The 12517-nt window shown below is 51.5% G+C and overlaps 6 protein-coding genes across 6 annotated transcripts; 2 read left to right on the forward strand and 4 right to left on the reverse strand.

The window, feature by feature from the left end:
• Window positions 1–11: 11 nt before the first annotated feature.
• On the forward strand, window positions 12–1442 carry ASPZODRAFT_75150 (hypothetical protein; the record flags this gene model as incomplete). The annotated part of the gene is made up of 2 exons (XM_022730024.1): window positions 12–83; window positions 231–1442. The coding sequence occupies 2 exons, from the start codon at window positions 12–14 to the stop codon at window positions 1440–1442; spliced, it is 1284 nt and encodes a 427-aa protein (XP_022577603.1).
• Window positions 1443–1927: 485 nt separating this feature from the next.
• ASPZODRAFT_146392 (hypothetical protein) lies at window positions 1928–3312 on the reverse strand (the record flags this gene model as incomplete). Its single annotated transcript, XM_022725179.1, has 3 exons — window positions 1928–1992; window positions 2063–2168; window positions 2224–3312. 3 exons carry the CDS (start codon window positions 3310–3312, stop codon window positions 1928–1930), a joined length of 1260 nt encoding a protein of 419 aa, XP_022577604.1.
• Window positions 3313–4899: 1587 nt separating this feature from the next.
• Window positions 4900–8082, forward strand: ASPZODRAFT_154826 (hypothetical protein; the record flags this gene model as incomplete). Its single annotated transcript, XM_022726136.1, has 8 exons — window positions 4900–5112; window positions 5177–5221; window positions 5291–5328; window positions 5394–5509; window positions 5705–6593; window positions 6649–6789; window positions 7522–7933; window positions 7993–8082. The coding sequence occupies 8 exons, from the start codon at window positions 4900–4902 to the stop codon at window positions 8080–8082; spliced, it is 1944 nt and encodes a 647-aa protein (XP_022577605.1).
• A 614-nt stretch (window positions 8083–8696) lies between these two features.
• On the reverse strand, window positions 8697–9824 carry ASPZODRAFT_136643 (hypothetical protein). The gene is made up of 3 exons (XM_022724104.1): window positions 9754–9824; window positions 9445–9588; window positions 8697–9206 (listed from the first exon to the last, which is right to left on the reverse strand). The coding sequence occupies exons 1-3, from the start codon at window positions 9802–9804 to the stop codon at window positions 8919–8921; spliced, it is 483 nt and encodes a 160-aa protein (XP_022577606.1). The 5' UTR covers window positions 9805–9824; the 3' UTR covers window positions 8697–8918.
• A 413-nt stretch (window positions 9825–10237) lies between these two features.
• Window positions 10238–10840, reverse strand: ASPZODRAFT_1216561 (hypothetical protein). The gene is made up of 2 exons (XM_022721299.1): window positions 10426–10840; window positions 10238–10371 (listed from the first exon to the last, which is right to left on the reverse strand). Exons 1-2 carry the CDS (start codon window positions 10735–10737, stop codon window positions 10273–10275), a joined length of 411 nt encoding a protein of 136 aa, XP_022577607.1. The 5' UTR covers window positions 10738–10840; the 3' UTR covers window positions 10238–10272.
• ASPZODRAFT_1216560 (hypothetical protein) lies at window positions 10841–11600 on the reverse strand. The gene has a single exon (XM_022721298.1). The coding sequence runs from the start codon at window positions 11539–11541 to the stop codon at window positions 10945–10947; it is 597 nt and encodes a 198-aa protein (XP_022577608.1). The 5' UTR covers window positions 11542–11600; the 3' UTR covers window positions 10841–10944.
• Window positions 11601–12517: the final 917 nt, after the last annotated feature.

A 12517-nucleotide genomic window follows, 5' to 3' on the forward strand; every position in this document is an offset into this window, starting at 1 on the left:
TACTTTCCACGATGTTGGTCTCCTTGACAGTCGGCAAGGTGGACGCTGGCGTCGCCGTACTCCTGACGCAGGATAACCGCCTCGTAAGCTCTCCTTTCTGGTCGCATATCATCACATCGCCTCTTTTTCCGGGTGCAGACAATATCAGCCACTTGTAGTGTGGAATAGATATTTTGGGGGAGTTTGATCCCACTACTAGGATGTGATTGTTGACTCTTAAGGCTTGGTAGATCGAATTTCCTTCTGTTCTTCTTCCGAACAATATTTCCTCGGGCAGCATCGTCGATATTACCGTGTCGCGCAACCATGCTGCTGAGACAGCCAGCGCATCGGCATTCCAGGCTCTCCAGAAACGGATCCTTAGTACCTACGGTGTCAAGGCGCCCTCGTCACCCGTGCTTCGCCTTCGCAATGCGACTCAGACATCGCTAGTGCTGGAGTGGGATCCGATCGATCTAGCAACTGCTTCTCTCAAATCGCTCTCGCTCTACCGTAACGGCTCCAAGGCCGGAACGATCCCGCGACCCCTTGAGACCCGGAGCACGAAGATCAGCGGCCTTGCGATTCACACGGAATACACATTCTACCTGGTGCTCCGGACTTCCGCAGGCACCTATCAATCTGAGAAGCTGACCTGCCGAACCCACAAGATGACAGACCTTTCTGGCATCACGGTCACTGCAGGAGTGATTCATCCACAGCAGAAAGAGGCTCTTGCTGCCGCTCTGGATCGCATCGGTGGCAGGCTGATTGACACCGTCCGCATTGACACCACGCACTTTGTTTGCACGGAAGGCAGAGGCCCGCTCTGGGAGAAGGCTGTGGAAATGAACATTCCTGTTGTCCGGCCCGAATGGGTAGATGCATGCGAAGCGGAGGGCACGATTGTCGGGGTTCGGAGCTACTACATGGACGCAGACCCAAAGACCAGACACTTACGGCCCACGAGCATCGTCTCGCAGCACCAGCATGCGGCGTCGACTACCTCTGTCGCAGCAGCCAACGCTCTCACAGCATCAACGGAGTCCCACGCAGATGGCAACCAGTCTCATCTCGCCGTACATCAGCAAGATCAGCCACTCGCCGAGCCACCACTGACTCCTTTCCCGGGGGGTGGAGGGCACGAAGAACGGCCCGTGCCTCCAGAACCGGCACCCCCATCGCCGCCTCCGAAAGACGGCGGGGAAGCGGAGGAAGAAGAGGAAGAGAAGGATACCGCAGAAGAAACACCCGCCTCGGAAGAAAAACTTAAAGTCATGGACCAGGAAGAGGATAATGGGGAGCAGTTCCAGGAAGAAGAGGAGGAGGGACCTTCTCCATCTGAGCCGGAAGAGGGAGATAATGACCCTGGCTCGGAAGAAGATATCGCACAGAACCCGGAGCATGCAGACAGCAAGGCTGCTGAGAACGGCGAAGGCGAACTAGAAGAAATCTCTCTATGAGCTCACCTAATGGCTTCATATTTTTTTTTTCAATCCCTTGCCTTTTTTTTTACTTCATTCCTGCTCTTTGTTCACCTTTGTCGTCCTTCTCCATATTGTGTATCCTGCTGACCTGTTGATGTCTAATGCGCTTCTTCTGTAAAGTAGATCCGTAGTCAGTCAATGATAACCTATTCATGTTAAATTAGTTAGCGCTACATATAGAAAAATCTGGTATCAGATAGGTATAGAATTGGGGGGGGGGATTAATAAATCTAATTTTAGATTGTCATGGTAGAGAGAAGCTCCGCCGAAATATATAAACAGAATAACCAAAGATTGAAGCTCATTATTCTATAATAAAATATTATGTTCTCCACCCCAACTACTTACTCCAGCATCTAGCTACATATCCAGCAAAATTTTAGATTCATGGCATCATCTGATTCATCATGACTTTTTACTCGATAGGAGGCCGACTCCTAGTCAACGTTCTATCGAAACGCTTAGTTAACGTTGCGGACGACGTCGTCGATGGCCTGAGCCACGTAGGCGACGTTCTTCTCACTCACTGCATTTACAATGTCAGTATCTGGTTCGGAAGGGATCTAAAAAAAGTATAAGGAGCTATTGTATCTTACAGCCACTGATGGATGCTCTGCCAGACTGAAGGAGGTAGACGTGGTACTTCTCCTTCAGGGCAGTGACTTGGGCGGGGGTCAGACCGGTATAAGAGAACATTCCATTCTACCGAAAAAATTAGTATCAATAGTATAGAGAGAGGGGAAAAAAAGGGACGTACCTGGTTGACAATGTGCTCCCAAGTACCAGGGGTCTGCAGCTTGACCAGCTCCTTGTATAGGGCCTGGCGCATCGCCTTGATGCGGGAGCTCATCACTTTCAGGTCCTCGTACCACTCGGCGGTCAGCTCATCACTGGTGAGCACCTTCTTGACGATGCTGCAGCCGCCGCGGGGGCCCATGGAAAACTCGCCGCGGATCAGGTGGCAGAGGTTGTTGACGACGGTGTCTCTGATGTCGACGCCCGCGACGGTGGTGACGTAGTGGAAGGCGCCGACGCGCTGGCCGTAGAGCCCAAAGTTCTTGGAGAAGCTCTGGGCGACACACATCTCCATGTGAGGCTTGTGCTGGAAGAAGTAGCGCACTGCCCAGGCGTCCTCGACGACGGAGCCGGAAGCGAAGCCCTGGTAAGCCGAGTCGAAGAAGGGGAACAGCTGCTTGCGCTCGCACAGGTCCGCGATCTCCATCCACTGCTCCTTTGTAGGGTCCAGGCCGGTTGGGTTGTGAGCGCACGCATGCAGGAGCACCACATCGCCCTCCTGCGCCTCCGCCTCGAGGGTCGCCATCATGCCGGTGAAGTCGAGCGAGCGGGTCTTGGGCTCGTAGTAGGGATAGGTCTTGCGCGGGACCCCAGCCATCTCCCAGAGAGTCATATGGTTGGCCCAAGAGGGGTCGGAGAGCCACACATTCTTGGGTTTCATGTGAGTCGCCAGGAAAAGACCCCCGAGATGGTTCGCGCCAGTGCCCGCCACGGCTTGCACCGATGCAATGCGCTTCTTCGCCTCCTCCTGCTCGGCAGACGCATTCTTGCCGTCGAATCCGAACATCAAGTCCCGCGCCAGCTCCAGGAATGGGATGTCGCCCTCGATGGCCGTGTACTCGTGGCGGGAGGGGTCGTTCTCCTCGAGCAGCTTCTTTTCCACCTTCTCCACAACGGGGAGAGGCCAAGGCTTGCCCTCATCGGTGCGATACACGCCGACTCCAAGGCTCACCTTCTGAGGGAAAGTGTCACGAGCATAGGCACGGTTCAAATCGAAGATCTCGTCGGAGGGGACTGGAGCCAGTGTGGCTAGGACGGTATGGCGAGCCATTGCGTGGGGTTTTTTGTGTGGGCGGAAGGAGGGAAAACGGACAGGGAGTATAACGTGGAAAGAAGATATCAGGTCACAAATAGAAAAAGGATTCAATTTCTAAAAAAAAAATTCTCGCGAGGAGCGACAGAGAAAAGACGGACTGTTCTCCAGGAAGGCGTTCGAGTCATCGAGAGCTCCGTAGTAGTCCCGATATCGCCAACGTGGGCGGGCTCGTGCTTTCCCCCTCATTTTTATCTTAGTGGCAAATGCTTCCCCTCCAATCCACAGCCATTGATTGTACAGGGAGGGAGAAGAATGATAATAGTGGCCTAGAAGACGAGTATTTAATTGGATAGGCTATAATTTAAGTTAATATCAGACTTGATGTCAGTGTAGTAGTATTTGATAAGTATCGGCCTGCAGATCGCTGCCAGGGCTGAACCCAATCGAGAGCTGATAAGTAATTATGGAGTAGTTACTCCATAAGTAGAATGCAGGACGTAAAGCCCATTATTATAACCAAGGGTAGATGTATGTCTCTTATCAACTGTTGCTTCTGCTCTGGAGGACTGTCGACTATGCATCGTATTGTACAGCACAACTGCATATGCTTTAATATTGGGCCCCTTGCTTTCAGCTTATAACACGCCGTGGGAACGGACCCTGGTTGTTGCTTTTCAAGTTGGCTGACATATATTCCTGGCTATCTAATATAGTCAACTTGGATATTTCGAGCCGAACTGTCCCAACTACCTACCTTCCAGCGTCGTTCATGGTATACAAGTGTAACCGTGCTGCTACCCTCCAAATTTTAACGGCTGGAAAGCACTGGCCTATTGTTTGATGTATAGTTGACCGAGGAGTTGAAAGCAATATATTTGAATTGACTGGAGAAAGCACTTCGACTCGTGAGAAAATGCGAAGAATGAGCCAAGCCGATTGGAAAACGAGGCCCTGCCTAGGAAGAGTGTGCGGAGAATTAGAGCAATATCTGAACGATGGAACATTAGCTGGTTATATAGCCTTTCAGTACATAGAAACAATAACAATCCATCTACCAAAAAGGCTGAATATGTTATGTTTTAACGAGACGGCGTTGTCCTGGGCAGAGGGAAGCGAGTTGTCAACTCCAGTTTACAGCAGCTTGCCATAATGACACTTTAGATATTTTAGACAGTTTCTCGAACTAGAAGGATAAGGTTATGATGGTAAGATGTTAAATGATTTAGTTCTGTAGCTGGGATGTTCTAGAGGTTGTTTACCAGTGACTGACTGCCATAAACTGCCATGAGGCTGTAAACAGAGAGGATTCCGAGATGGTTCCTCTATGGCAGATATTCCGGAGAAACCGTACTTCCGATACGTATACCTTACACATTACAATACAGAGATCGCCCTTCAGTTGCGCGTAACTATGTTATACCGATACCGGAGCCGGGTATTTTCGGCAGTGTTCTCGGCGGACTGGGGAAAACGGGCGGAAAAGAGCTTCGGAGCGAGTGTTTTATTTGTGCCGTCTGTTTCCTCTTGTTGTTCTCTTCGTGTTCTGAGCCATTGGAATCCAGGTCGTCGCTGAAGGATCCAAATATACGGGTATCGGCCAAGATGCTTTCCTCTACCACTTCCCGAGCCTCGGTGCGCTCGCTGGGCTCTCTGACACATGCTGCTTCCCGAGTCGCCAGCTCCAACTCCGCACGCTATGCTGCGATCAGTTGGCAACGCTCTCTGAGCTCTCAATCCAGACGCCTCCAGCTTCCCCGCCTTCAGTCTCTGGACGCTGTCTCTGCCCAGAGATCGTTTAGCACTACAATCAGAATGGTAGGCAGTTGACAGACGGCAAATCTATCCGGAGCGACATGCTGATCAGAGGGGGGGTTAACAGGCTTCCGAAACCCGTACCGAGAGCGATGCCTTCGGTGAAATCCAGGTGAGCAGAGCCGGCTGTTGGATTGTCGTGGCGACTGCGATTCAGAAGTATTGATGGAATTATCGATAGGTCCCGGCCGACAAGTACTGGGGTGCCCAGACCCAGCGGTAAGACGCCTCGTCGATTGAGGGAGGGAAGACAATGAGTGGTCACGATACTAATGCAGACACAGGTCTCTGGGCAACTTTGACATCAACCAGCCCCAGGACCGTATGCCTCCTGCGGTCGTGAAGGCGTTTGGTATTCTCAAGGGCGCTGCCGCCATTGTGAACACGAAGTTCGGCCTTGGTGAGTGGGAGGCGCGAAAAGCGGATCGTGATCCTGCGCATAGATGTGACTAATTGGCTATCATAGACCCCAAGGTTGGCGAGGCTATCCAGCAGGCTGCTGCTGAGGTCGCCGAGGGCAAGCTGATGGACCACTTCCCTCTGGTGGTCTGGCAGACCGGCTCCGGTACCCAGTCCAACATGAACGCCAACGAAGTCATCTCCAACCGTGCCATCGAGATCCTCGGTGGAAAGATGGGATCTAAGAAGCCCGTCCACCCCAACGACCACGTGAACATGTCCGCTTCCTCGAACGATTCCTTCCCGACCGTGATGCACATCGCCGCCGTTCTGGAACTCGAGAACGTCCTCCTGCCGGCCCTTAAGAACCTGCGTGATGCTCTCCAGAAGAAGGTGGAGAAGTTCGACAAGATCATCAAGATCGGCCGTACTCACCTGCAGGACGCTACTCCCCTTACCCTTGGCCAAGAGTTCTCTGGCTACGTTGCTCAGCTGGAGCGCAACATCGAGCGCGTCCAGGGCACCCTTCCTCACCTTCGTTTCCTTGCCCAGGGTGGTACCGCTGTCGGAACTGGCCTGAACACTTTCAAGGGATTTGACGAGGCCATCGCCACTGAAGTCTCGAAGCTGGCTGGCACCGAGTTCAAGACTGCTCCCAACAAGTTCGAGGTTCTCGCTGCCCACGACTCGATCGTTGAGGCGTCCGGTGCCCTGAACACCCTTGCATGCTCCCTCTTCAAGATCGCCCAGGATATCCGTTACCTCGGCTCTGGCCCCCGCTGCGGTCTGGGCGAGCTGGTCCTGCCGGAGAACGAGCCGGGTTCCTCCATCATGCCTGGCAAGGTCAACCCCACCCAGTGCGAGTCTCTCACCATGGTCTGCTCTCAGGTCATGGGTAACCATGTTGCTGCGACCGTTGGCGGCATGAACGGCCAATTCGAGCTCAACGTCTTCAAGCCCCTCATGATCCGCAACCTCCTCCACAGCAGCCGTATCCTGTCCGACGGCATGAACAGCTTCGAGAAGCACCTGGTCGAGGGTCTCGAGGCCAACGAGACCAGGATCAATGCTCTTCTCCACGAGAGGTATGTCTCCCACATATTTATAAGTATTCATTCTCTAATATACTGACCACCACAGTCTGATGCTCGTCACCTGCCTGAACCCCGTCATCGGCTACGACATGGCCTCCAAGGTGGCCAAGAACGCCCACAAGAAGGGCCTCACTCTCAAGGAGAGTGCCATGGAGCTCAAGGCTCTGAGCGAGGAGGACTTTGACAAGTTCGTCCGCCCCGAGCTCATGCTGAGCCCCAAGGAGAAGAAATAGATACCATGTAGTTTTGTGATTAGATTATAGGAAACCAGTCTCTTGGAATCCAAGTACCTTTGACTGTGAATTATGTTGTGTTTCCAATAAACGCTTGTAGTACATACTCCGTAGTAAGATATATTTGGTATGGGGCTTGGATAGCTATAAATAGCACCTGCGGATACCACAGCTGCTATCTGTAGGTACAGTACACACTGCACAGTGTAGGTAAGGTACCTGCTGTTATATGCTGCTAGCACAGCAACTACTAGGATCATTGGCGAGTTACGGAGTACATGCCTCAGCTATAAAAGCATCGACATGCAAGTCGCTCGTATTCCGTCATCGCCATGGAATGCCGGCGCAACCTCCAGGGCGATCCTTGGTGGCGGGGCTTGTTGTCTCAGGGACTGCGCACTGCTGAACCACGGGGCTTTCGTCTCGGAGGCCCTTGTTTATCCCCGGTTCTTGTGCTCACCCAGCTACTTGACCCCCCCTTTTAAATACTTCAGCTCTCTGTATAGACTGTGCTTCAGTTTTTGAGAATTGCTTTCTGTCCCTGCCACACGTCTTACCCCGCAACAGCGTAATCCCATTCTCAGCATACGAACAAAAAACAAAAATAACAAGACCAGCACTTGAAAAATGTTGAGCCCGACTCTCACCACCCCCGCCGAGGTCGACCCCAAGGCAACCGTTCTCAGCGGCGAAGATGCCCCCCTCTTCTCTCCGTCGCTCATCTCGCCTGAAGTCCTCGCTGCCCTGCCGGCCGAGTACACGATCCGCCCTGTGCGCCGCTCCGACTACCAGCGTGGTTACCTGGATGTGTTGCGCGTACTGACCACCGTGGGCGACATTTCCGAGCAACAATGGAACGAGCGGTACGACTGGATGACTGCCCGGAACGACGAGTACTACCTGCTCGTTGTCTGTGATGGGACGGGCCGCATCGTCGGCACGGGGAGTCTGATCGTCGAGCGCAAGTTCATCCACTCGCTCGGTCTCGTCGGGCACATTGAGGATATCGCGGTGGAGAAAAACCAGCAGGGAAACAAGCTGGGTTTACGCATCATCCAGGCTTTGGACTACGTTGCCGCCCAGGTCGGGTGCTACAAGGTACGCTTAACCAGTCTCTTGTCTTTGATGCAATATACTGATTGTCTTTTTTTTTATAGAGCATCCTCGACTGTTCCGAAGCGAATGAAGGCTTCTACATCAAGTGCGGATTCAAGCGAGCCGGTCTTGAGATGGCTCACTACTACTGAGTCTATCCGTTTTACTTCACACACACACACACACACCTTTATTTTCCGTGGATAATCATACCCGCTGGCGTTGCAATAGACCTTTTTTTTCAAATCACATTGGGGGACTTTGGTTTCGGGAGCAGGCTTATAAAAATATAAAACAGAAAACGAAGCGTCCTGCCCGGGGTAGAGAATGGGCTCAGGGACATTCCAATAGATGAAACATATTAGCTCAAAAGATAGCTCAATGGATAGACATACACATTTGCAGAAGTTGTTAGTGATACTTTTGACCCACGCCTCCGTAAATGGTGCTTTTGAAGGACTCGGCGTGTGGTCTCGAGCATTTGCATGGTTAATTAATTGAGCACACCTTGGAAATGGGGCATCCGTTCGTAGGTCATTAGTATCGCATGATCTTATTGGCTTAGGTAGTATGACGACTATAAGTCATGTAGAATCATGTACTACATAGTCATTCCTTTGCTGGGACTACTTCAGGGATAGTGAAATGGATGTCAGGTAAACCCGGAATCTACAGCAAGGATGGAAGAAAAGACCGTCATTATTGCATCCATTCCATTTTTGTCTTTTTTTCTTTCTGGGTAAAGAAGAAAAAAGGGTGACAGGCCTAACCGAGAGCCGGCGGGATTGTACATTTGAATCCGCGGGATCTCCCTAATAGTAATCGCTCAAGACGCCGATTTCTCTCATTTGATTTGAAATTTTGTGAGGAAACACTTTCCAGCACTGGAAACCTCCCAAAACAGGCAAACATCGATTTCCTTTCCCCTGCCCATCCCCTTTTCCTCTCATCCGTTCCAGCCCAAGCCAGCCGCTCCGATTTCGAGGATTTACCGAGACTTGGCGGCAACCTTGGGGGCAGAGCCCTTGGCACCCTGCTTGCTCTGGATGCGCTGGGCAGCGCCCTTGGCGGTCGAGGCGGCGGTCTTGGCCTTCTCAGCCTTCTTGCGGCTCTCGGAAGCGGCCTTCTTCTCCTTGGCCTCCTTGATGGCCTGCTGGCGGGCGGCGGCGCGAGCCTCGGGGCGCTGGCTGCGGCGCTCCTTGATCACATCAAGAGAGGCACCGACGATGGCACGCTGGTGCTTGACGACACGGCGGGTGCGCTTCTTGGCAACTTCCTGTATATCACGAATATCCGTCAGCAATGCTTGTCCCCTCCGAAAAGAAAAAAAAAATTCAGTGCGTCGCCTTTGGCCCCGATGATAAAGACATATAGATCTCCGCTTCGTTGTCTTGTAGCTGCGATAATCCCCAACACAGATATATTTTTATGGCCTTCCCCCAGTGCCCAGCCCCAACCGTATGTTTCCGACGCATAAACAAACAAAAAATAATCATGGATTGGAGGTCACTGACTTCGGAGATACCCTTCTTGTGCTGGCGGCGGTAAAGGACGGTCCAGGCGATGCGGCGAGGGTTCTTGCGCTGGAGGAAGAGGGACTCGGACTTTCCATTCTGGAAGCGGAAGATCTTGCTGTCGCCACGGACGTACAGCTTACCCTATAATTCACAAAAAAAAAAAAACCATACGTTAATAAAAAGAGCGCTCAAAAAAAGTAGTGTTGCGATTTTTTATTTTTTTGGACGACGACTCGAGGGTTGCCGGGTAGAAAAATGATTGTCGATGGGAAACTGATAGGGCACGGAGGACCGCAAAAAACACACCTTGCCAGGGTAGATCTTTTGACCGCTGAAAGAATCGTCGTAGGTACGCATCTTGAATGCTGGAGATGCGCAGCCGGTCGATGTTGTCGGGTTGGCGTTGGGTGGTTGAGTCGGATCGGTCTTTGGCGGCGAGCGTGACGGGAGACTGTCGAGATTGTGGTGGTGCGGTGCGGAGGCTCGCTAAGCGCGGCACGTGATCGTCCCTGCCCTTCCCCGTCCGGCGAACGCTCTCTTCACCAGCAACCCGGGCGTCGAGGTCATGGGAGCGAGGGGATGCGTATTACTGTTCAATTTGATAAGAAGGACGATGATTTTGTCTTGGATATTCATTCTGATGATGTTAAAAAAATACAAATCCATCCTTTCTGGGCCTTGGAATTATCTCTCATTGTCTTTCCTCCAGTAGTAAAGACGCCCCAGCTACTACTATGTTCGGACGAGACAGAATGAGTCTGCACGTCTGTCTTCCCTCAGAATCTGCTAGATAAACCCAAATAACACTCAAGACTATCTTTGCTATCATCGGAAACATATGACGACGACATGTTTCTTGTGCTTGTGCATAGAACTACTGATGCCAGTCGCACAAACCGCTTGGTTCGGGTTTACACTCCTACACTCGCCAAGATTAATCCGGTGAACAATGTGTTGAATCATGGGAAGTATGCTGACCTTGCATTGGATGTCCTGGCATAAGGGTTCGGGACAAATGCCGCTACACTCGGTGCAGACGTGACGTTCACACCCGCCCCCAGAAGAACAGAATCGGAACGTAGTCTCGTCTCTGACCATGTTGCCAGAAATATCGACTAGTTCGAGGACCTGACTGGCCTCATCGACCGCTCTGGTGCTGCTCTCCGCGTGCTGAATGATGCTGCGGGCGGTGTCGAAGATGCAGCATGGGATGCCGCAGATAGGACAATCGCCATGGCATTCGAAGCAGTAACGGTTCTTGATTCTCCAGTTGCGTCCGTCTAGTTGCATCTGGGGAACGTCCTTTTTTTCAAGGGTGTCGACGAACTGAGTACGAGCGATCTGGTGAATGTAACGGACCTATCGCTGATGTCAACATGATTAAATCAGTGGGTATGATTAACCAACCTTGAGCTCGAGCTTGGGATCTTCATATGTAGTCGTAGAAGAGTCCCGTTTCTTGCCATTTTCTGCGATGAATGAGCATGAATCTCATATTTATGTTGATGCTGTCCACTTACCCACAGTCTCCTTGTCTTCAGCTGCCTTACTATTTCCGAATCTTATGCTAGCTTTGCTGCGCAACTCTCTCAGAGAACGTCTACTCGATCCACTGCCAGATGACTTAGACGGACTCAAAGGAGGATTGCTGATGTCAAGGCGCCGGTTCGAGTCGGTCGACTTTCTAAGTTTGTTACTGGTACTTCCCTTGGAAGGAGATTCCACGGCTGCTTTCATTGGAATTATTTTGATATTGGACCTGTTCATTCCGTCATTCACTCTCCATACGCGGATTTTGCAAGCAGAAATGCTAGGCTGAGTGGGTGAAACTAACCCTTTGGTGTCTTTGGACTTGGAGGTGAAGAGCCCGCGCAGACTCGAGGTTTTTTTACTCTTGTCACTCTGTCTCGCAGCGTTTTGTCGCAGATTAGGAGTGCTTGGAGAGGATCTGACAGTATCACTCTGGGCCTGGGTATCGCTTCTGATAGCGAGATCCATTAGGCGGGAATCGAAAAGAACGTGGTCTGCGTGCGATACACGCTTAGTTGGTGAATTTGAGATGAAAGACACATTGAAGACAGAAAAAGTGAACATACCGTGAGCTAAACCAAAAAGCCTGGGTCTAGGATGACTCGCCAGCTCCAAGATTTCACCCTTTCTCGACCTTGTCGACTTGCTTCTGCCCAGCGGACTTTCAGCCTGCCCGCGGTTGCTACTCACGCTTGAGTCCATGGTGCTTAGCCGGGTAGGTGTATCTGGGGCTTTCTGAGAGCTACAGGGGCTTTCGATTCCAGTTTCTTGAACTGACGTCAACCGTCCTTCCAAGAAAGGATCCCCAGAAAGACAACCGTCTGCTCCTGATGAATACTGAATGACAGTGCTCTCTTCCTTGAACGAGACGCGTTTTGGAGTCAGTGCATCTGTTTCGTCTTCCTTGACAACCGTGTCGTGGGTGAGTTTAAAGTCTTGGTGTGGGGGCTGCGTCGTGTTTAAATGGGAGTTGGGAATGATTTCAGTCTCTTCAACAGAGCCAACTGCCGTTTTTGCGTTGGGCTGCTCTTCGTGCACAGTGGCAGGACCAAATTGGGGTTCCAAACTAGCCTCTTGATCGAAGCTAGGCCCTTGAGCTGAAGATGGTTCTGAATCTTCTTCAGTATCGAACGCAGGAAAAGGGTAGAAGGATTTTTGGTGCTGGGATAGAGAGCCGTCAGAGGTAAGAAGAGATGGCTCTAGCTTCGGACAGCTGAACCCCAAATCTATATGCTCTTCACTATTTGTGTGAAAGGCTTCATCAATCTCTTGAGATAAGGATTGCATAAAACTGCTGAACCCCCCATCGCCAGCTGCCAGAGCAGAAAAGGCAGACGATGAGCCCTGTACAAAAGAGGTTCCTCGATGTGTCCGAGAGCTCTCTGTGGTCTGTAGCTCAGTATTGTCTATAATGGGAAGGCGAGGTCTTGCCCAGGCTGAAGATTCGACATGCAATGCTGCAGGCTACGCGCTGTCAGTATTCTCATCTCTCGGCCTAGCAACGCTCTCTGACTTACAAGAGGAAGAACCGGATCCGAAT

The sequence above is a fragment of the Penicilliopsis zonata genome, assembly GCF_001890105.1.
Source record: "Penicilliopsis zonata CBS 506.65 unplaced genomic scaffold ASPZOscaffold_21, whole genome shotgun sequence".
Classification (NCBI taxonomy): Eukaryota; Fungi; Ascomycota; class Eurotiomycetes; order Eurotiales; family Aspergillaceae; genus Penicilliopsis; species Penicilliopsis zonata.